Source organism: Falco naumanni, chromosome 9 (assembly GCF_017639655.2).
Source record: "Falco naumanni isolate bFalNau1 chromosome 9, bFalNau1.pat, whole genome shotgun sequence".
In the NCBI taxonomy this organism is placed as follows: Eukaryota; Metazoa; Chordata; class Aves; order Falconiformes; family Falconidae; genus Falco; species Falco naumanni.
Window position 1 is genome coordinate 6,344,562 of NC_054062.1, and position 22,921 is coordinate 6,367,482.

Genomic DNA, 22,921 nt, shown 5'->3' on the forward strand with positions numbered 1-22,921 from the left:
GGTGGCCACCAACTTGGGACCCCTGGGAAAGAGGGTCCTGAAGGGGAGCAGGCAGCTTGAGCTCCGCTCCCTGTGGACACTGGTCAGGGTTAGGCAGTCTGAGGTGAGAGCTGGGGACCCCTCGGTCCTTTCCTCCCTGCAGGATCAGGCTGCTCTGCTGGGGCTGGAGGCAGCATCAGGGCGTTTTGCAGGATGCCAGGGCAGGAACATGAATCCTAAGGTAGAATAAAGGAGACTGGCAGGTCCTGGCTCCCTGTCTGGTGGTGTAGGAGCGATCATGGCGGCAGGATGCTCCCCTCTCCTCCTGCACCCCACACCAGCTCTCCACAAATCCCCACCACCACCGAGGCCAGCAGCGATCCCCGGGGCCACATGGCCAGGGCATGCGGTGCCACCAGCTGCTCCACCCCCGGCAGCCCCCCCCAGCCCGGCTGGCCCCGCTGGCCGCAGTCTGAAGGTCACACTGCTGCGCAGTGGGGACAGCACAGAGTCCGGGATCCCACTGTCGTGCTGGGGCTCAGCGGCACTATGAAACCACCAGCCACCATGTTTTGGGGTCTCCTTTCCCTCCTCCTCTTTGCCGTGGCCAACGGGACCCCCGTCGGGGACCAGGATGAAGATATCCAAGTGCAAGAGAATTTTGAGGCTGAGCGGGTAATGGTGGCTTGTGGTGTCTTAATTCTGAGGGCAGAAGGGATGGGGGAAAGGTTTATTTCATTTTCCTCCAGAAAGAAGGGCGATATTACCTATGCCCACGTCAGGCTGTGTGGGACAGGCGCTGTCAGTGTGGCCCTCCCTGGGTGCTGGTCAGAGGGTGCCAGCCTGCAAGCACCAGCCTTCAGGGTGGTCTCACCCCGGCAAACACCCAGGCAGGGCAGCTGGAGCCTGAGTGGCCATGGTAGAAGGACCCTGTGAGATGTCTCTGCCCAAACTAAGAGGTGCAGGCAGGGCCTGCAGGCAGCCCCAGTGCACAGGATTTGTGCAGGATGCAGGTTGCCTGGGAGATCTCCCTGCCAGGCTCTGCACAGCCCTGCACGTGTGCCTGCCTCTGGGCTCCAACCAGGACACACAGGGAGGTGCCAGCCTGATGCCTCCAGCCCTGCCTGGTGGTCAGGGAACCCAGGAAAATCCTGTTCGATGCTGATCTGCTTCCCAAATCCTGCGGCAGCTCTGGCCTCAGCACACTGCACCATCACCACCTCGTTTCTGTCTGGGCCATGATTTTTTTAGCTCTGCAGAAAATCAGGAGATGTCCCAGCTTGGTGGAGAGGGCTTGTGGTGAAGACATCACTTTCTTTCTCCCTGCAGATGTATGGCAAGTGGTATGATATCGCCATCGGCACAACCTGCCAATGGATGAAGAACTACAAGGAGAAGTTCAGCATGGGCACGCTGGTGTTGGGCCCCGGCTCCAGTGACAACCAGATCAGCACTGCCAGCACCAGGCTGCGGTATGGGGCACTGCTGTGGGTGCTTGACCCTCCCCCAAAGCCACCTCCCCCAGGGGTGCTCTGTCTCCCAAGGCTTGGACAAGACATGGGTGTTGTTTGCTCTCGTTGGCATCAGAGCCATGAGGAAGAGCTGGATTGGGCTCAAATACCCAATACCTTGGGCAGGGGGATTTTGGAGGTCCTGTGCCATGGCCTTGGTGCCCCAGACATGATTTTCATGCAATAACCAGGAAGAACGATCACTTGGAGCAGCTGATTGTTTTCCTCCTCCCTCCAGGCAAGGTGACTGCACGCACATCTCAGGAGAGTACCAGAAAACAAACACCCCTGGCAAATACACCTACTATAACCCCAGTAAGTTGGGCTCGCTGCCAACCTGCTTGGCCCCGAGAGGTGCAGCATGGTGGGGTGATGGGAACCAGCACCAGGCACAGCTGGTGGCTGGTGGAGGGGTTCAGGAGAGCAGGACTCAGAAGCCACTCCACAGTTTGGGCTATTTCCAGCCAAAGTATGGAATGAATTTGGGAGAAAGGGGCTGTTTCAGCACTGTCTCTGCATAGGTACAGGACTATGAGGTGTTCCAACAGATCCCTCCTGTCCCCAAGGTCCCAAGTTGGGGCAGGGTCCCACCAGCCACATTTCAGGAGCATTCGTGTATCTCAGTTGTCCAAACCCTTTGATTTCCAATCCTCTTGACTAAGAAAAGGCTGGTGAGCCTAAAGGGAGTCAGGGTTGTATCAGAATCTGCTTCCCAAAAATCAGCTGTTTTCTTGAATTAGCTGCCTGATTTCAGCCCCCAGCTCTGGGGCTGTCTTACACTGCCCCATTTCTCCCTGAGGGGCAGGAATGATGTCTCCTGTGTCTCTATCTCACCCAGAATGGGATGTGTCTATCCAGTCTTACGTGCTCCGCACCAACTATGAAGAATATGCTGTCATTCTGATGAAGAAGAAAAGTAGCTTTGGCCCAAGCACCACCCTGAAGCTGTATGGTATGTCTGGCTATGGCACGTGGGGGCAAGCAGGCTCTAGGGTGGGCTAATGCAGGTCGGAGACACCACCCAAGGATCTCTCAGGTCCCTTGGCCTTGAGGGACCTGATTGTAGCTTTGGAACTGCTTCCCTGGACCAGCTCATCTTCAGCACTGGAGAGGCTGAGTCTAATGGCTCAGCTTAGGGCCACATCACACAATGAATGGCTAAACCAGCCTCTTGTTTGGGGTGAAGGTGGCAATATCTGCTTGGAAGAGACCCAGGCCCTGAAGTGGCAGGAGGTGCTCTTTCATGATTGAGAAACATTAAAACCACTTTGTCCAAGCCCTTGGTCAAGGCTGGTCGAGAATAACGGAGGAGAGGCTGGGAAGGACCAAGAAGCTGGTACTGCCTGCAGCTGCCTGAGCTCTGCAGTTGGGGGGGGGGGGGGGGGGGGGCTGTGTGAAGGCCCCCTTCCACTGCAGTCCCGCTCACAGCCTGTTCCCTTGCAAGGGAGAAGTCCAGAGCTGCGGGACGATATCATTGAGGCTTTCCAGCAGCTGGCTCTGGAGACGGGCATCCCCGCGGACTCCATCTTCATCCTGGCCAACAGAGGTAACTCACCATGAGGCATTTGTGTCTCCTGCTGCTGAGGAGATGGGGGGACAGTCAGGATGGAGGGATGGAAGATGAGGGCTTTGGTAGGGTGGGATAGGAAGGAGAGAAGGCCATGTATCAGTCAGGCTTCCACCAGTTTCCAGTCCTTGCTGGGCTGTCAGGTCAATGCAGTCACAAGACTGTGCTGGGAAAAGGGTGCAGGACACCCAGGGACACTCACGACTGCTCCCTGTGGTTTGGTGCTCCCAGGACCCGAGGAGCTCCTTGCTCAGCCTGGGGTTCAGAAGGTGCTAGCATGCTGCAGGTGGGTTTGGGAGTTTTAGGGGGATGCTCCTCTGAGTGGGAGGTGGAAAGCAGCAAAAGGGGAAGAATGTTGGGGTGAAACCGGGAGGGCATCCCCTTCCCTGGGGTCCTGTGTGTGCATGGTGCAGGACCACGGTGAGATGAGTTTGTCAGGACACCTCCCCTCTCACGCTGCTGATCTTCTCTCCTGTCCTCTGGGCCAGGTGAATGTGTTCCTCAGGAGACTGCAACTGCCCCCCAGGTAAGCTGTCCAGCTGGGACCTCCTGAAATGGATCAAGGCTGGGCACATCCCCTCCAAGCCAAACCCACCGGAGACCTGGTGTCTGGGGGCCAGGCTCCACGGACAGGGCATGTTTTTGGACAGTGGCTGCAGCAACCACCCTGGGAGGTGCTCTTTCACCTCTGCTGAAGGGCTTTGCCTGCAAAGATGAGGGCACAGGCAGGTGCAGGCTTCCAGGCGAGGGTCCTGGGAGCCAGGTGGGCACTAGGGCTCATTTGCAAGTGGAAGGCAATGGCCCTTTCCTATTCTGTCTTTTTTTTTCATGGGTTAGAAGTCGCTGCATGTGGAGCCTGGTGTCTCCTTGCCTGTTTGTGAGTGTCCCAGCCAGGCTGTAGATGCCCTCTCCAGGGATGGAGAAGCAGCTTAGCACCCCTCTGGGGCTTCAGCTACCATCACTCAGCACAGGGTTGAGTTTAGAAAGATTTTCAAGAGGGAGTGGGACTTTCATAGCAGAAACAACCTAGGGGATTCGAGAGCAGAGACACATTCCCAGCACAGGGCATGATGGGGGCACACCCTGACATCCCGGGGGCGGAGGGGGTCCAGGGGCAAGCGGGGGGACAGCAGGTCCCACAGGCAGGGGTTGATGCCAGCTCTGTGCTTCCTTCCCCATGCAGAGGGCACGGAGAGCAGTTCTGCCCCCCGAGGAGGGCTCAGCTGCGGGACCCCTGCCCCCTTACATCGGCAATAAGGAAGGTATGTCCCCTAAGGGAGGGGGGCTGCATCAAGCGTCCCCCTGCCCCGCATCCCATTTGCCTGTGACAGCCCATGCTGTGCTCATCTGCAGACTCGTGCCGGCTGAGCCAGGACCCCGGGCCCTGCAGCGGGATGATCTCCCGCTTCTTCTACAACTCTTCCTCCATGGCCTGTGAAACCTTCCTCTACGGAGGCTGTCTGGGCAACGGCAACAATTTCTACTCGGAGAAGGAGTGCCTGCAGGCGTGCCGGACGGAGGGTGAGCGGGGTGACCGAGAGACATCCCGGCAGGGCAAGGGTGTGGGAGACGCCTTTGCTGAGCCGTGGGGGGGGCGGATCTGAGAGTGGCCTCGAACCCCACATGTCCGGCATCCATGTGGGAGGTGTGGGGGGCCCTGACCCCCTGCCCTCAGAGCAGCCCCCTGTCCCCGCAGCTGCCTGCAGGCTGCCCATTGTCCCCGGTCCCTGCCAGAAGCTGGTGACGCGCTGGGCTTTTGATGCGGCTCAGGGCAAGTGCATCACGTTCAGCTACGGAGGCTGCAAGGGCAACGGGAACCAGTTCTACTCGGAGAAGGAGTGCAAGGAGTACTGTGGGGCTCCTCCGCTGGCAGGTACCCCCACCCTGACCACCCTGCACCACGGTGTGCCAGGGGAGCCGGGGCAGCAGCCTGTACCACCTCCTGTCCTGCTCAGGGCTGGGGCTGGACGGGCTGGGGCTGCCCACGGTGGGGACAGGGCTGTCCTGGATCTAGGGTGGGTCTTGGGATGGGGCTGTCCTGGGTCTGGATGGGTCCAGGATGGGTCTGGAAGGGGTTTGTGCTGTGCCTGGGTCTGGGACTCCAATGGACTGAGGAATATGGTCATTAATCTGCAGGCAGGATCACACAGCGGGGCTGTAGACGTACTGAAGCCACGGCTGAACTTCATAACAGTCTCGATAAAAGGGGGAATGGCCTTGAGCAGGCTGGAGTGCAGGGGGGAGCAGTGGAGGCCACAGCCCCCAGGCAGGGGATGCCAGTGAGGGAAGAGTGGCTGAAAGATTTGGGGATGTGAAGGGACCCTGGCACCAAATAAGGACCAAAGTGGGGTCCGCACTGGGCTGGTACCCTCCGTGCGACACCTGTCAGACCCTCCAGCTCTAGTCAGTGCAGGGGGTTCCGTACTGAACCTCCTTGGGAGACACAATGGGCACCACTCAGCCCTCAGGTGAACGGACAAGCAGGTTTTCAGGAGCGTGGCAGGGGAAATCTTCCCACGGAGAGGGGGGAACTCAGGGGTCTTCAGCCACAGCCAGCCCGGGTGAGCCTGTTCCCAGCAGGGCGGGAGCTGAGGGCTTACTGGGAACCCACCAATGGGAGATGGGTCCAGTGTAACACATCTTAGGGCAGAGCCCATCTTTTATTACCCCTGTCACCAATATAAAGCACATTAATGCCATCGTGGTGAGTGGTGGGACACAAAGTGACATCCCGGGACAGCACGAGTGTGCATGGAGGGTCTAGACTGCTTACCCCTGCTCACTGACAGCAGGGACAAAGTGGGAAGCAGCAACCATCGCCGTCTGGCCGAGGGGCAAGGCGGGGGTCTGTGGGTCTGTCCGTCACCCTGTACCTCTCCACTTGCAGAGGACGAGGAGTTCCTGCACCTGTCAAACTGACGTGGGTGGAGGACAAACTGCCATCACCTGGCACCGGGGTCCCACGGGACAGATGCCTCCAGTATCTGTCCATCCCACAGGAGATGCCTCCAGCAGTAAATGTTCCTCATGCGCCCAGTGAGCCTAGTGTCTGTCTTTGAACTGATGGGGACCCAAGGAAGGGGGGTCCAGGAGGGGCAGGGGATGTTATGGGGTCCTCTCTGGCCTCCCGGGTGGGGTGTCCCCTGCTTTGTGGGGCTGCTGGGTGCTTCCCACTGAGCCTCTGAGCCCCTTCCTCAGCTGCCCCCTGCCCGCATGGCACTGGGGTGCCAACCGGGGCACTGATGGGCTCCGGGCATCCCACTGGGTGGGATTCAGCCCCCCATTTCCCATGGGATGATGATGGGCAGCCAGGCAGGAGCCGGCGGGGGGGGGGGGGGGGGGGGGGGCGGAAATGGGTGCCTGCTCCTCGCTCCTCCCATGGCTGTCACGGTGGGACCAGGGACACCTTGTCATGGGCTGGGACAGGGATCACGGGGAGGGGTGGTGGTCATGAGGGGTTTACAGCAGGGATTGGGGGGTGCCAGAGGGGGCCTTGAGGGGTCACAGGGGAGAATTACAGGGTTGGGAGAGTCACAGAGGAAAACAGCGTTGTCCCAGGAGGGGGTTATGGGGAGCACAGGGGGCTGTAGGGGGTCCCAGGAGGGAACTAGAAGTTTGTTTGGTTGTTCAGGGTTTTTTTTTGGGGGGGGGGTGTGATGCTGGGGTGGCCTCAGGAGCGGATTATAACTGTTATGGGTGTTACGGGGCAGCTATGGAGGTCCCAGGAGGGGGTTACGGGGATCGCAGGGGGCTGTAGGGGTCCCAGGAGGGGAAACAGAAGTTTGTTTGTTTTTCTGGGGGGTGGGGGTGGGGTGTGAGTGGTGTCCCAGGGATGCTGGGGTGGCCTCAGGGGTGGATTATAGCTGTTACGGGTGTCACAGGGCAGCTATGGAGGTCCCAGGAGGGGCTCGCAGGGTTTATGGGGGGGACGGATCGGGGGGCTGCGGCGCTCGCAGGAGGGGACTGCGGGGGAGCCGGGGGGCTGCGGCGGTGCCAGGAGGGGGTCACATGAAGGGCTTAGGGGTGCCTGGGCAGGGTGAGGTTACAGCTGGCCTTGCGGAGCGGTGTCACGGGGGTGCCGGGGGTCGCGCTCACGGCGTGCCCGGGCTCCGCAGGCCAGCCGGGCTCCGCAGGCCAGGGCCGGGCTCCGCAGGCCAGCCGGGCTCCGCAGGCCAGCCGGGCTCCGCAGGCCAGGGCCGCCCCCGCCGGCCCCTGCCGGCCACCGTAGCGGCGCCGCGCGCGCCCCGTCCCCGGCGGGGAGGCGGAAGAGGCAAGATGGCGGCGGCGGCGGGAGCCCCGTGCTACCTCCGCTCCCCGCGCCCGGCCCCGAGCGGCGGTGCCCGGCGGCTCTGAGCCGCCGCACCGGCCCCACCGACCCCTTCCTCCCGCGCCCGCCCCAGCCCCGGGCCATGCCCGGCTAACGCCCCCTCCCCGGCACACGGCGGGGCCCCGGCTGAGCCCCCCTCCCCGCCGCGCCGGGCCGGGCCGGGCCCGCACGCCTGCGCCCTGCCGAGCCCGGGGGGTCCCGCATGGCCGGGCCGGCTCTGCTCCAGCCCTGATTTACCCGCTCCCCGAGCCGCAGCCCCTCGTATCCCCCCCCCGGGGCCGGCCTGCCCCTGAGGCCCGGAGCAGCAGCCCTTTTCCCGGCGGCGGTGGCGCAGCTGTGGGCCCGGAAAGATGTTCTCAGCCCTGAAGAAACTGGTGGGCTCGGACCAGACTCCGGTCAGAGACAGGAATATCCCTGCGGGGCTGCAGTCCATGAACCAGGCTCTGCAGAGGAGGTTTGCCAAGGGAGTCCAGTATAACAGTGAGTTGGAGCCCAGGCTGGGGGGGGAGCTGGGGGCTGGGGGGGGGCAGGTGGCATCGGGCAGGCTCGTCCGATGCCCCACAGCGTGCCCAGGGACCCCGGGGGGGCTGGGGACCGCTTTCGTTGTGCATGGTGGTGGTTTTGACAGCCTTCCCCAAAGCCAAGTTTGCAATGAAATGGAAGAACTTGCGGGAGCGTGGGAGGAAGGGATGGGAAACTTTTCTCTTTCTGTGCGGGACTTGGGAACCTGTAGTGCAGCAGTGTCCCCAGTCAGCAGATGGCCTGAACGGCTGCCTGCTTTCCGCTGACCGTGGCGCAAGAGAAAGTTCCTTGTAAATCAATTTTTGTCAGTTAAAGCATCAAGAGACTAACTCCCTTGGGTGTGTGGGTGACCTTCCCTGCAGGCCAGGATAATGGTATTTATAATTAAGCCCTAGTGGTTATATGATAAGGGTCTATTGAAAAGCTCTCCGCTGCCAGGCTTTAATAAAAGGTGAGTGATGTATGCCTTTATGTGCCCTTGGTACATAATTTCATTCTGACTATCTTTTCTGCGGCTGATGCATTTACTCTTCTCAGGGAATGTTCTCAGAATTTTTTTCCTTTCCGTGTTGAGGCGTAGGGTTGCATTTTTCCTTTGAAGCTCAGTAAAGGTTACTTCTAATACAGTGTTTCAGGAGGGCACTGCAAGTATGTGAAACACATCGCAAAGTGACAATTCTGAGACAGTAGTTATGTCATCTGCGCTGAAAATAGAGATGGTACCAGAGAGCGCTGCAAGTATCAGCTCATCTGCGTGGATCCAGGCAGGCACTGAAGTCAGGTTGCAGAAGGCAGAGAGATTGGCAGTTGTGAAAGAGACTGATTTGTAAACGTGGCACTGAATAATTTCTGGAAAGGCACATGTGTTGGAGGAATAGAGCTCATGTTGGATCTTAATCTGAAACAGAATGTGAAGGAAGAGGTTAGCATTTTGGGGTTTGTGGGATTTTTTGCTTTGTTTAATATTATCACTATTGACTGTGCTTTTGGACTGATATGTTTTGAAGATCTCTGCTTCACTTGGGAGAGCATTTGGTGCCTTTATCCATAGCACAGCTGTTAGATAGGCCAGTAGTGCTTAATTTAGAAAATCAGTATCTTAGCAAACAGTCATGAATGTGAACAGAAGCGCAGTGTTATTGTTAAGAGACTTGATTTCCAGTGAAAGACGGGGTGTGAGGATGCAACTACTGTGCCTTGGAATACAGCACCGCATCGTTAAACATGGACCCTGGAGATCTGCTAGTTAAAGATTTGATCTGTGCAGAGGCATTGTGCAGCCCACAGACCAGAACACATCCGTGTGCTTCACTGGGACAGGTTTGAGATCAGGTAGCTAACAACAGCTTGTGAATTATGTAAGAGAAAGGAGTTGATTTTTCAGACAGTGAACGTTTGTGCTGCAGGCAGTACAGATCAGCTGCATCCTGCTGGCACAGCAGTCGGCAGGGCCAACTCTTTGTTACGTGTTGACTAACTGCATTGTCGATGAACCTGCACGGATGTGTACCTGCTTGCCGTTAATACAGTAAGGCCAAAAATGCCCGCCGCTGAGCTACCAGTAGCGTTGCTGCTTCTTGTCTCCTGACCGAAAGCCTCGGGAAAGCTTTTTGTTTTGTGCTCTGCCTTACCAAGATTTGTGTTCTAGTTACTGCTTTCATATCTGGAATAAAACTGCAGCTTTCTGTCACTGCCTTAAGGGAAGCTTTCCAATCTCCATAGTAACTCTTCCCAGGATCTCTGTTATATAATATTTATAGGAGATACGTGCAGGCTTATGAAAGGGCTTTGAAGTACCCTACCTAGCCACGGCGCTGGATAGATGGGGTAGGTCCCAGCACGGTGCAGTGGTCTCTGTTGAAGGTGGTCTGTGAAGGAATGGTATTGCAAGGGCTGTTGCTTAGGAAGGGCAGAGCTGCAAATCCTGCGCATTGCCAATGCTCCTTTCTTAGCACATACATGATGCTCAGCAGCGGAGTGCAAAATGTGTTTTGTAGCCACTGTTAACCCATACAGATCTTTAAAACTTTTCAATTTCCCTGGAATTGCCTAAACCTGAACCAAAGGGTGCTGTGATGACAGGTTTTACAGAAAAGTTTCCTTGCTTTCATAGACCATTACTGATGTTGAACTGAAGCCTGTTTCCTTCCCAGAAATATATGTAGTGTGTTGAGAATGCCTTAGGTTGCTTGCTGACAAAGTGGGCAGCAAATGGCTTGAACGGTCACCAGTGCTGAAACAGCAAAGCAGTACCTCCAAGAATTCCTCTCAGTCCCTCTTCTTACAACTTTTCTGCTTAAAATTTGCCTTAAAAGACAAAACAATTGATGTTGTGTATCCTTTTGGTAAGCATTATAGTCCTTACTTCTTTTGTGTTGTTTTAGAGTGGTAGTTCCAGGCTCGGACTGTAGTTTTATCAAGGATTTTCATTAAGTGCTACTCCCAAAAGAAAAGCTTCCCCTCTTCCTGCTGCTTCCTGCTTTCTCTTGTTTTCTCCTGTGCCTGGCAGTTGTTTGTGCAACATGTGACAAACCTGCTTGGACTGCTGTCTGGCCTGTTCCCCCCAGGAGGTGTGCTTGGGGTTATCTGCAGATCAGATATGCTTTGCAGATCAGATATGCTTCTTGTGGTAAGGGAACCAACTTAAAGCATTTGAACTGCAGCCTTGTAGTCACAGTCACAAAGACTTGGTGAGGGCAAGGTTGTGACCCTCCATATGGGGATTATTAGCAGAGGAGTTTGGGGTTCTTTGCCATGGGGTCTGAGATCCTTAGTTGCTGCAGTTTCCTGGAGGAATTTGGGCAGAGCTGGGAATTCCTGATTTCTAGTTCTGAGTTGTTTGAGACCTGCTCTCTCGGCCTGTATCTTCAGTTCTTTGCTTCCATTTCCCCATCTGGAGAAAGGAAATCCCTCTATTTTTCCTGATGCAGTGACAATATGAATAGATTGATTTGTTTAGCTTTTTTCCTCAGTCTCGATCTGTTCCTCATCCCTCCTCTTTTTTTCCCCCGGATAATTCTCCTGTCTTTGCTACAAACCTATGGCTGTTTGCAGTAAGTACTGATTTAACTTAAAATCAAAATAAGGCAGCAGTTGTTACTGTCCCATAGGTAACAGTACTAACTTCACCTGTAATTACTGTTCCTCTTTCCACATTCAGACACAGCCCAGGCCTGTGATGAACTGGCCTGGCTGTACCCTGAAGCTCACTCAGCTCTTCCTGTCTTGCAGATGTACACCTACTCCAGCCAAAGTCTCAAATACAGATATTGTTTTGCTAAAAATGATTTACATCACCTGCCATCTTCCTGATCTGTTTTTAAAGATTTTTTTCTTTCTTCAGGAAAAAAGTCAGTGAAAACTCATGCACTATGTAGGAGGAAAGAGACCCTAACGTGGAGAGTACCGAAGCTGGAAAGGGCTTTTGGACCTTGTCAAACGGAGTGTGTGGTGCCACAGGCACCCTACGTTGATCTAAATGTGAGCTGCTCAGGGGTGAGGGTGATCTCCTTGTCACTCCAGTCATGCCTCCTGTGAGCTGCTCCTACTGCTCATGCAGCTGGGCACTTGAGCTAGAGAAGAAAACTGAAAATGAATAATTGTGGGGTTAGTTTTCAGCCAGTCAGTTCCTGGTGCAACTCCGTGTGTAGCTGCATAAATAACACTGTTGGCACTAGGAGAGTGCTGGGGGAGGTAGGATTGCCCCTTCTGGGGAGAGCTTACAGTCAAGTCACCTGGGAGTGATCCTGAAAATACAACTTGAGAGCAGCCTAACTGTTCAAGGAAGGGTCACTTTGTCCCTTAGAACTCACTGGTTTATGCTGCACTTCATGAAGGAATATGGATTTTAAAATGGCTCTTTAAGGTCGGCAGTGAGAGCATTTAGAAAGGCTTGGGTTTTAAAAAGGGGGCAAATGGAATGTCATTTTGCCTATGCCATGGACTTGCTGCATTAATTTAGAAGAATTAAAGGAATTCTCCATTGATTGTTTCACCATCAGTAAGTAGGAAACAGAGTCACACACAGGATGACAGGAAATGCAGGAAATTGTTTGTTGTCTCTGCAGAGATGCTCTGGGACCTGTAAGTGAAGTCAGCCTATAAATAAATACCATGTTCATTTTTGCCTTTATTATCCTTTTGATATTTCAGTAAGTAACTTTGTAAAAGAATAAACAGCAGTACCTCTCGGTGTACAACAACAAAGGCATAGTTAACTGCAGTAGAACATTTCACAGGACAAAACTCCTCCACAGACTTTGTATATGTATTACCTTAAAGTTTACTTTTTAAACTTTTCTCTGAAATGCCTGCAATAGCTCCTGAGCTGCAACAGAAGGCAGCCTTTGGTCTCAGATTTTTTTGCCCAAATGATGATGCACAGCCTAATGCTAATCACCTGAATCTGCCATTAGATGTCTCAGAGTGGTCCATTTTCTAGGGGATTCAAAATACAAGCATAAGAAGTCTGTTCAGGTCAGCTTACATTTCCCAGTAGCCTTGTAGTTACCACTTGAAACAAAGATGGTATTTTAAAAAAAAAATAAATGCCATAATGTAACAGAAAATTTAGAAAACAACATGTACGGTTTTCAAAAAGAACAAGGTAACATTAAGGTTGACTGGAAAGTTCATGATGTTAATTGCTACAGACGTTCCTGTGCCAGGTTGTGTACAGTTTATGATATTTTGGACGCTTTCTTTCCTGGGGAGGGTATGAATGAGTTTCTCTGTTGACTGACTTCCCTTGCTGTGGGTACGAGCACGTGTGTGCACAGGCACATGGTGGTAGATCAGCTGAGGGACCTCAGCAGCTGGCTGTGAGGCCATCAGTGGAAGTGGAGCTGTTGTGTCTTTACCCAAGACTGCAGTTTCTGAGAATGCCTTTGCAGAGTGCCATTGCTACACCTGCATCTAAAAGCAGCTAAGGGCAGGGTCCTGTCGTAGAGACTGTCCCTCTGACACACGAAGGACCCACAGAAATTCAGTTTCTCTTGATTTTGTTACACTGTGATTTGTCCCCCCAAAGGGCATGCTTGTTTCGGTTCAATTTAGCTTGTCTCTAATGCATGTAAGATAGACAGATTTTAATTTAATTTGAATCAAACTGTGGCCGTCAACAGAGGCAGTTTGGTGAATTTATTGGGGGAAGTTTAAGGTAGACCCTTGTGAGTGTAAAGTGTTTTGCCCCTTGTCCATGCCAAGGATTGCCTCCTCACCAGAGACCATCTGGGCTGTGAGCGGGAGGAGCTGAAGAGCAATACACAGTCTTGTTCTGCTTTCCCTGGAAAAGAGGGTGCTGCTTCAGTGCAAAAAAGCTTGGGATGGCTGAGAGCAGTGACAGCTTAACTCTGCAGTGATGTTCACCAGAAGCTGCCGCTTAGCTCTCCCAACACCATCCCAGAAGAATGGTTTCAGCAGTGCCGGGGCTGAGAGTCACACCCGTGTGGATGTAGGGAGCAGCACCACTGAACGCAGGATCCAGCCTCATCCGCTCAGCTGAGAACTGATCCTTAAGCTTTCAGTGGGTTGCTGGGTCTAGGAAGTGAGTAGGAGGCTCAGGGGGGACCTTCTGGCTCTCTGCAGCTCCCTGACAGGGGCTGTAGGCAGGGGGGGTCGGTCTCTTCCCCCAGGTAACAAGCAACAGGACAAGAGGGAACAGCCTCAAGTTGCACCAGGGGAGGTTTAGATTGGGCATGAAAAATTTCTTCATTGAAAGATCCAGTCAAGCACTGGACCAGGCTGTCCAGGGAAGTGGTGGAGTCACCATCCCTGGAGGTGTTTAAAAGATGTGTAGGTGTGGTGCTTAGAGGCATGGTTTAGTGGTGGGCTTGGCAGTGCGTAGTGGGTTTGCCTGGCAAGGTTTTAGTAGGAGATGGGGGATACAGGGATGGCTTCTGTAAGAAGATGCCAGAACTCCCCTCATGTCTGATGGAGCCAATGCCGGCTGGCTCCAAGATGGACCCGCTGCTGGCCAAGGCCGAGCTCATCAGCAGCAGTGGCAGCGCCTCTGGGGTAGCATATTAAGAAGGGGGGAAAGAAAAATCTGCACCAGCGGGAGAGAGGAGTGAGACTGTGAGAGCAACAACCCTGCGAACACCCAGGAGGCAGGAGGGGGCTCCAGGCACTGGAGCAGAGATTCCCCGGCAGTCCATGGGGAAGCCCACAGCAAGGCAGGCTGTCCCCTTCAGCCCATGGAGCCCACGGGGGGAGCAGATCCCCACCCGCAGCCTGGGGAGGACCCCACCATGGGGCAGGGGGATGCCCAAAGGAGGCTGTGACCCATGGACAGCCCATGGTGGAGCAGCTCCTGGCAGGGACCTGTGGCCCCATGGGGAGAGGAGCCCAGACTGGAGCAGGTTTGCTGGCAGGGCTGGGGACCCATGCTGGAGGAGGGGAAGAGCGTGAGGAGGAAGGAGCAGCAAAACGAAATGTGATGAGCTGACTGTAATCTCCGTTCCCCATCCCTCTCTGCCACTCAGGGGGAGGAATCGGGAATTAAGCTGAGCCCGAGAAGAAGGGACGGGTGGGGGGGAAAGTGTTTTTCTGATTTGAATGGTAATAAATTAAACTAATTTCCCCAAGTGGAGTCTGTTTTGCCCCTGACGGTAATCACTGAGTGATCTCCCTGTCCTTATCTCAATCTATGAGCCTTTTGTTGTATTTTCTCTCCCCTGTCTGGTTGAGGAGGGGAGTGATAGAGCAGCTTTGGTGGGCACCTTACATCCAGCCAGGGTCAAACCACCACACTGTGCTAGGTTAACAGCTGGATTCAGTGATCTTAAAGGTCCTTTCCAACCTAAACAATTCTATGGTTCTGTTTTCTGGTGGAATAAGAAGTGTTTAAGGAGAAATGAGAAGGATAGAGGAGGGAATTGAAAGAGAAGCCTGGCATAAAAGGCTAGCAAAAGGATATGTTATGGCAGAATGGGAGTAAGGGCTAGGCAGAGGTAGAAGAGGCAGGAGGATGGAGGGATGTTGTGAATGAGTGATGTAGATCACTTAAAGAATCACTGTCTGTGGCATTAGCAAAAGTGGGTTTAATACGATGTTGTAAAAGTGGGACTTCACAAAGTTTGATGGGCAGGTCCGCGGTACTTACTCCATGGATGAAACATACAAAGGAAAATCAAGTTAGAGTCGGGCTAGAATGATTTGCACAGAGACAGGAGATGCAAAAGGGTAAAGGAGACCCTTTCTTTGAGTCACAAGGTCTAGAGCAGACCCTGTTGCTTTCTAAACTGGTGGAGCTTAAATGTGACTAGGTCCAATCTTAGTCTCAGATTTGGGCAACATTTTATGTCTAGTGGACTTATCTATACAAAGTTTAAAATAATTAATATTGAGTGTCAATGTCATTAGTACTGATTTAGCATGCTATCTATCACTTACTAAGGATCGATTGCAAGTAAGATTGCAACTCTCTCCACCTTGGGTAAGGAAGGATCTCTTGGTCTCGGGTAAGGAAGGATGCCTTGGTCTCAAGTAAGGAATTCTAGACCTTGAGAGATGTCTCTGCTCCAGGGGAGTGTCACTGGCCTGCAGCCCAGTTGCAATTTAGGGAGAACTCAAACTGAACTCATCCAAAGGTCTGTCATTGGTAAGAGGTCTCTTTACCTTGAGGAGCAACCTTGAGAGGTGTCCCAGCTCAAGGGGAGATCACCGCTGTGCAGCCACGCTGCCTGGCAGGTGAGCTCAGAGAAGGCTCACTTAGGTTGTCGTATTTATGGGATAAAGTGGTTGGCTCCTCGTCAGATCGCACACAGTGGGAAGGTATGCACGAGACTCCTTGTACCCACAACTTTGCTCCTTGATAAGTGCCTTGGAAAAGCCACTTGCTATTCATGTGTTAATTGCGTGATCAGTGTTCCAAGTTCATGTGCATCAATGCTCACTGTGTCATTGCTCCTTTGTGGGTTTCCTAGAGCAGTTCTCGGCCTGGCTACGGCTCAGGGCTTTACCTCCTTTGAAGCCTGGACCAGACTGCTTCTGGTTTGGTTAAGGGTTCGAATGCATCCGTCACAAAGGAGCGGAGACCTAGCTGGCTGAAGTTGTGCAGATTCTGAAGATTCAATCTTGATGTTGGTTCTTTCTGCTGAGCTAGTGTGAGTAGCTGAATAAACACTAATTTTAATGACTGAGGCTCATGTTTTTTAACAAACCCCATCATGCCTGTGTAATATGGGAGAACTAATTGTATCTGAGTAATGCTTGCAAAAAGTTAACGTGCTTTTCACAGCATTATTTGATTTGTTTTTAATCAACTTTATTTGTCTGCTTGCTCTTTTCCTCAGTGAAAATTGTCATCCGAGGGGACAGGAACACTGGGAAAACCACTCTCTGGCACCGACTGCAGGGAAAGAAATTTATTGAGGAGTATATTCCAACTCAGGAGATCCAAGTCACCAGCATCCACTGGAATTACAAAAGTAAGATGGAAGAAGTGGAGGGAGTGACAGTCATGGGACAGTGCCTTGGGGGTAGAAATTCCACTGCAGCCTCATTTGGTTCTTTCTTCTGTGTCTGCTTGGGAGATAAAATGGTCTCTCTTCACTCTTGTTATTTTAATTTATTACTCACAGTTTCTCAGTTAATATTTTTAATAACTTCACTCAGAAACTATAAGTGCTAAAGGATAGGTCTTCAGAAGCCACAATTCAAGGAAAGTGTTTAATAGGTGATCCAAAAGATTTCAGATATTTGTGATACACTTGACTTGTTAATGAAAACAGGTTTATTATGGAAATCTGTCTGTCAGGCTAACCCTGCTTTTGGTGTTACTGTGTTGCATAGAAGTGAATGGCATGGTGCAGAGTGTTTTTTTGCTGATTAAAATATAAAAAGCATCCTGTAATTGGTGAAGGTGACGCTTTAAAAATGACTGTAATACTATTAACTCTAGGCTGACTTACTGCAGCATAGAAGTATCTTATCAGTAGCTTTTTTTAAGTGCTTGTTTGAGTCTGAGAGATAAGGTATGATTTTTTTTATTTTCCCCATTGCTCTGACAATATAAAGTGGCTATGAAAGCCTTGGATCCTGCCTGGGGAAGACACTGCAGGCATTGAAATTGCATCAGGCTGTCATTTAATGGTGCATTAAGTCCAGCTTTCAGGTTCCTGATCAAAAATGCCACAGCCTTGTGGGGTAAACCACTGATTCAGTATGAACTTGCTCCATAAGACTGATTTGCTTTAAAAAAACAGTCAGCGGTTAGTTTCTCATTATCAGATATTGTCCACCTGCACCACTCTGACCTTCTGGTGAATCAGCTACTCTCTGTCTCCTCACAGCTGGAAAAAAACCCCATGCACTTGGGGTAAACACCACACTGGGTGCTTCATCTAATTCACCTATCACATTTGTATTGCTGGATGATACTAAGATGCCCAAGTCTCAAGATAATGATCACGTGGAGCCACAGGGTGTGTTCACCAGCAATCTGCCTTGGCTCAGCCTCTCTTGGTTCATAGGCTTCACAGGGAGAGTGAGCGCTGCTGTTGTACCTTCACAGGGAGCTGGTAACCAGAGTTCTGGAGACTCATGCCCTTATGAAGACAGGCTTCCACGTGAGCCAGCTCTCTCTCGACAAAGGATGAAAAGGTTGTGATTTGCATTGAATGTGGGAGAGAAACAGGTCATCCTCACTCAATGCAGTTAGCATTTTTTTTCTCATTCAAGATCTGATGTTGAGCTAAGCCTGATGTCACAGGTTTTCACATTCTTTCATGGGGACTCTCCGTGTGACCATGATGTGAAAGTGTGCCTGTTACCTTATGAAGAAATGTAGAAGCTATCTGTATTTTGGGTACCATCTTCCTGATGTTCTGCCTGTCAGCTAGCCCAAGGCACTGAGGGATTTGCAGTATACACCCAGTGGTGTTCCCCATCTGCAGCAAAACCTCTGGCATGTTGTATTTTAGCTGTGACATCCTTCTCCCCCCTCTTCCTCTCTCTCAGAATATCAGCACATCGGTTATTCATGTGTGAACATAGAACTTCCAGGTTGTTTGGATGATGGAAACTATCTCTAAATCAAACCTGAATGCTTCAGCCTAAAACAGACTTAGGTCAAAGTAAGAAATGACATACTTCTTTCTTAGATATCCAAGTCTAAAGAGTGCACTGAATGTTAATTGTGGTTTTCTGCAATGTCATAGGTAAAAACCAGAGCTCAGTTTCCTCTCTAATCAGTGTAGGTAATACAAGTGCTGTCTGTAAATACAGCCTAGAAGCCTGGCATTTGCTTTCCAAGAGGCTTATTCATACCAAATTGTTTTTGTATACATGAACAGGTATACAAAATGCATGTGTACCTATTTTTGTATACATGCAAAAAGGTGTTTAGAGAAAGATCCAGTCATCCCACATGCTTCTAGGTATTTTAGGGACTTTAAGTTCTTTTACTGAGCTGAGGCTTAGGCACTGGCTTTTTCAGCATGGGGTAGAAAACAGCCACACATGAGGCTGGGTTTTGCTGTATGTTGGTGACTGCAAGTGTGTTTGTTATTTCTTGTGCTTACTTCTAATATTTATGTGATGTTTCCGTAGAGCTTGCTGGTTAGAGTTAACAGCAATGTGTACATATGGTGATGGACTTTTCTCAAGGTGAAGCATTGCTAAGCTAGTCTAAATATCTGGAAGGCTATACATGAAATTGTGCCTTTCATTTGTGTTTATTTTGCATTATAAAACATTGTATCATTTTCTTAGTAATAATTTCCAGCAGTATAAGAAATTCTCTGTTCGCGTTAAAACTTGTTTTAAAAAATAACCCCCTATTTAAAAAAATTGTAAGGTATATTTCCTGCTGTGAAAACTTTCCATCTGAGGTGGGTGATGTGGGCACTCTGAGAAATTGGCTCAGATCTAATTACTGCCCTCTTGGCTGAGTTAATCTGTAGAGGAAAAAGAAAGTTTGTTTTTCCTGTGATCATGCTCTCAATCTACCTTGAATAAACGTTGTGAGGTAGTTGGCAGCAAATATTTACGGATGTTAATTAAATCACTGTCAAATATTGAAGGATTCTTACATTGCCTGGTATTAGAAGATTTACATTTTAGATGTGGAACATACCACCTTGTCATATTTTCAGAAATTTTGTACTGAAAGAATTAATAAAGGTAGAGGAATTTGAGTTATTTCTTCCTACTCAGAATGAACAAAATTACTTTGCTGTGCCAGTTGTCTCTGTAATGGATATTTGTAATTTTTGTGTTCAGGTAAGGAGTTACCATTCCTGACTGTGATGAATGCTTTTTTAGATTACGCTAGTCAGCAATTTTATTCTGTTTGGCAGTCTCAGAAAGGGAATATAAAATAAAAATTGGCAAGTACTTTTGTTCAAATACTTTGAATGCTTTGTAGATAGATGAGAGCAATGGCAGAGCTGCTCTGCTCTGTAGGATTTGTGGTCTGAAGCATATGAAGTGAATCATGTAATTGCATGAGAATAAATATGTCTGAGGGCCTGTGAATTGCTGGTGATGAGCCCACCCATAAAGCAATGATTCTTATTTTTATATGAGCTTTCTTGCAATTGGAATCTTCTCACATCTCTCCACCATTTTATGGGAAAGCGATGTCTTAGTGTGCCAGTGGCTGCAGACTACTTAGCCAAATAGCAACTGAGTACAGATCTTTTGAGTGATTTGATCTATCTATGGTTTATGCCAATCCAAGTTATAGAATTAAAAGGATGAATTGGCACTCTTTTTGCTGCAACATGCCTTCCAAAGCTGTTAAGGTGAAATGCTGCTCTGTGTGAGTCATACCAAAGCCAACCCAGCAGCACTAAAGTAATTATTCTCTTGTGTGTTCAGGATACTCAGTAATGAAACGTGATGAAAAGGAGGAACTTAATGGCTATAAGCTAGCAGGAGCACTGGTGCTAATAGGAAAAAAAAACTTGGAAAAATGGCTTTCTCTGGTCTTGTGCAGTCAATTTCTTTGTGAAATTCTGTGCTTCCCCTCAGATAAAAGGGTGTAGAGCAGGTCTTTGTGGGTCAAATGGTTCAACTCCTCAGCTATTTGGAAGTGCTGCTAGTCAGCAGGATGTCCCGACTGTAGAAATGATTCAGCAGAAGAACAAATCTTAACTGAGGGTGTGTTTGGTGTTGGACTAAGGAGGTGGAGATCATCAGAGCTCAGGAGCAAAGTCCCAGTGCTAGGTGCCAGGTCACCTCCTAGGAGAGCACTGCACGTCACCCCAAGGGCTTCCTTTTGTGAAATGGGATTCCAGCTTCTCTGTGAAAGCCTCTTGTTAATGCGTATGTGCTGCTTCACCTGGTGCTGCTGGAAAGAAGCAGCAGCCTTCTGGACTCCCCGTGCCTCTGCAAAGTTTGCCATCTGAGAAAGGAAAACATCTCCTGGCCTTTTGCAGAAAGTCTTATCTGCTGAAAGGTGCCAGGACCGACTTTGCTGGTCTGTCTGTCCCCTTGTTCTTCAGGGACAGCAGCAGCACTGCCAGTCCCAGCTGCAGGGTATGAGTTTGGGGGCAAACCTCCACTAGCTGATCTGTGTCCCAGCACCTGCAGGGTCACGACGCACCCTGAACGGACCATGGACTTGAGCAGCCCAGTCACAGGGAGAGCACCCTGCTGTGCCGTGCCAGCTCACAGTTGGGTGCCAGGCGAGTGAGTGATGGGGAAGGGTTGGATTTTAACTGTACCTGACTTGATGGCCTGCAGAAATATTCAGGGACAGAATTAATTTGGGGAGTGCAATGGTCTGAGCAGAAGTTTAAGGACTGCATACAACTACGTGTGTTGTGTTTCGAGTCCCGTCTGAGCCTGTGTGCTGGCTGGGCTGACCTTGTTCGCCCTGTGCCCCACTGCCCTGCTGGCAAAGTGGGAGATAAGCAGGGAGTTGCTATGAGGAAAAACAGGCTGATTTTTCTTCATGAATAAATGTAAAAAAGGATCCTTCTCCAGAAGCAGAGGATCAAAGTTTTCCTTTATTCATAATCTGTCTTTACAATATTTTGAAACATTTAAGTTAAGCCAACAGTGAGTTCTGTAGAGGCAATGTTTTCTGGCTTGACAATGACACTTTGCTAAATTCTCATGCCATCCTGTGAGATTATTTTCTACTTTGAGACATCATCCTCCTATTCCATTGCTTTATGTTCAGAGCTGCTCCAAGTACAAGCCTTTGCTTTGTAGCCTATAGCATTTCCTAAAAGCAGCTGTTTCTTGGAGCAACTTCCTGAAGATCAGACTGCTCATGTGGATTCAAAAGAAACATCTAACCAGAGCCTGCCCATCCCTTGTACCATCTGAAAGTTAAGCTGCTAGCTGTCAGTACCAGCAGTAGTGTCTCTGTAGTTAGAATTTTGCCTGTCTTGCTTCAGATTTTAGCAACTCAAATAATATATGTTGCTGCTTATAATTTACTGATGCTGCAGCTCATTAAGAGGCAAAATTTCTAGTAATACTTTACACAAAATGTGAATTGAAATTTGCAGAGAATGGATTTCTGTAGCCATAGGGCTGTCTACGCTGTTTGTCACATTTACATGAAAATGCTATTAGTAAGGTTGATCTTCCTTAAATGCGTGTATTCCTTTTTTTTTTCCAGTGTATGCCTTGCTTATAGACCACACTGTTCTCCAAGTTAAATTTATATCTTTTTTGAAAGAATATGGAAAACTCCACGTGTTATGGAAAGAATCTACACAACATGCTTCAAATCTGACCTAAAACATCAAGGAAATCTATCAAAAAAAGCTGTCAGTTATGTGCCTAAGAGTCTTTAAGAAGTTCTTTAGATAACATAGTTTTGCCATACAACTTGGACCTGCAACAGTGGGCTGCCTTCTTGTTATGTTTGGATTTTCTCTTAATTCACTCAAGAATTACTTTCTTCTGATATTCATCTGCTACTTTGACGATGTTGGCTTTGGGTTAGGCTCTCTGTGGTGAGCATTGAGTGTTGGTCATTTTACTGAAACCCTCTTCTAACACTTTTTTTTTTTTTTTTTTTTTTTGTGCTTTTAGCCACTGACGATATTGTTAAAGTTGAAGTCTGGGATGTAGTTGACAAAGGTAAGATTTGTAACTTCCTTTCTAATGGAGATTCCTTGTTCTTTCTCTATTTTAGTTAAAGACTTAACAGGGAATTCAGAAATACCTGCTTGCTTCTACTTTAGAAAAATGTCTGTACTTATTTTTTTCAAGTGCATGGATGTTACTTCCTGAAAAAATATGCAAAGGAGAGAGGAGTCTCCTATGCTAGAGCCCATTATTTGAAGTCTAAACTTCAGATCAAACCCAGCGTTCAGAAGAAGTTGTTTCATGTGCAATGTTATCTGCAGTGAATAATGTATGTAGGAGGGAAGGATGAAAGAGTAGCCAGTTACTGAAATTCACTTAGGACAGAAAATGCAATATATGTAATCCAAAATCTTTTCTAAATACTTAGCCAAGGGAAGTTTTATGATATATAAATACATTTTTCATTAGTTTTCAGTTGTCAGAGTATAACGTTCTGCTTTATAAAAAACAAAAACAAACCCCAAAACATATGTGAAGACACAATTTGGATGCAGTGGAATCTGTTCCTGTAAGGGGTTGAGGTTCAGATGTAAATCTTAACAGCCCATTCTGTAGCCCCAAATGCAGGTGGTGGTTGGCTTTTAAGAGGCATTTTGTACCAGCCAAGCTCCTGGTTTAAAGTGTGAGTATAGTCAGGAAAGCAGCTTTACAAGCAAGCGTCTCGTGCTCCGTGAGTTGTGCTCCTTGTTTGTGTGTTTCTGTTGGTCAAATCTGTTGACCGCAGTCATCGAAACTTAAATTTCTGTGGTTTGGCTGCTGCGACCTTTCCTGCAGCCTTAGCTAGAGTCTGTGCTGGCATGCATTCCCCAGCAGAACTGCATCCTAGGTGGGCTACTTCTGCTGTACCACCAACTTACACATGTGTTAACACCAAAAATGAAGAACATAAGTACTATAGGGAGTGGGAAAGGGAGAAATGTAATTTTTCATTGAGGTAAATTGTATTCAAAACAGTAGCAA

General features: G+C 49.9%; 2 protein-coding genes across 3 annotated transcripts in view; both read left to right on the forward strand.

The window, feature by feature from the left end:
- The first annotated feature begins 456 nt into the window (after window positions 1-456).
- On the forward strand, window positions 457-6,097 carry LOC121093415 (alpha-1-microglobulin/bikunin precursor). The gene is made up of 10 exons (XM_040605631.1): window positions 457-654; window positions 1,309-1,451; window positions 1,729-1,805; window positions 2,329-2,442; window positions 2,935-3,036; window positions 3,546-3,583; window positions 4,241-4,319; window positions 4,411-4,578; window positions 4,754-4,930; window positions 5,945-6,097. Exons 1-10 carry the CDS (start codon window positions 529-531, stop codon window positions 5,974-5,976), a joined length of 1,056 nt encoding a protein of 351 aa, XP_040461565.1. The 5' UTR covers window positions 457-528; the 3' UTR covers window positions 5,977-6,097.
- Window positions 6,098-7,303: 1,206 nt separating this feature from the next.
- Window positions 7,304-22,921, forward strand: part of RABL6 (RAB, member RAS oncogene family like 6) — a 58,760-nt gene continuing 43,142 nt past the window's right edge. For both annotated transcript variants that reach the window (XM_040605629.1, XM_040605630.1), the window contains exons 1-3: window positions 7,304-7,864; window positions 16,201-16,335; window positions 21,905-21,952. In XM_040605629.1, the coding sequence (XP_040461563.1) occupies window positions 7,735-7,864; window positions 16,201-16,335; window positions 21,905-21,952 (313 nt within the window). In that variant the 5' untranslated portion in view covers window positions 7,304-7,734. The remainder of the gene's footprint in view (window positions 7,865-16,200; window positions 16,336-21,904; window positions 21,953-22,921) is intronic.

Bases quoted from the DNA above. Each gene is read 5' to 3' on its own strand.
- LOC121093415 (XM_040605631.1), top strand. From the start codon at position 529: ATGAAACCACCAGCCACCATGTTTTGGGGTCTCCTTTCCCTCCTCCTC. The intron at 2,443-2,934 runs GTATGTCTGGCT...TTCCCTTGCAAG, and splicing joins CACCACCCTGAAGCTGTATG to GGAGAAGTCCAGAGCTGCGG. The intron at 3,584-4,240 runs GTAAGCTGTCCA...TTCCCCATGCAG, and splicing joins AGACTGCAACTGCCCCCCAG to AGGGCACGGAGAGCAGTTCT.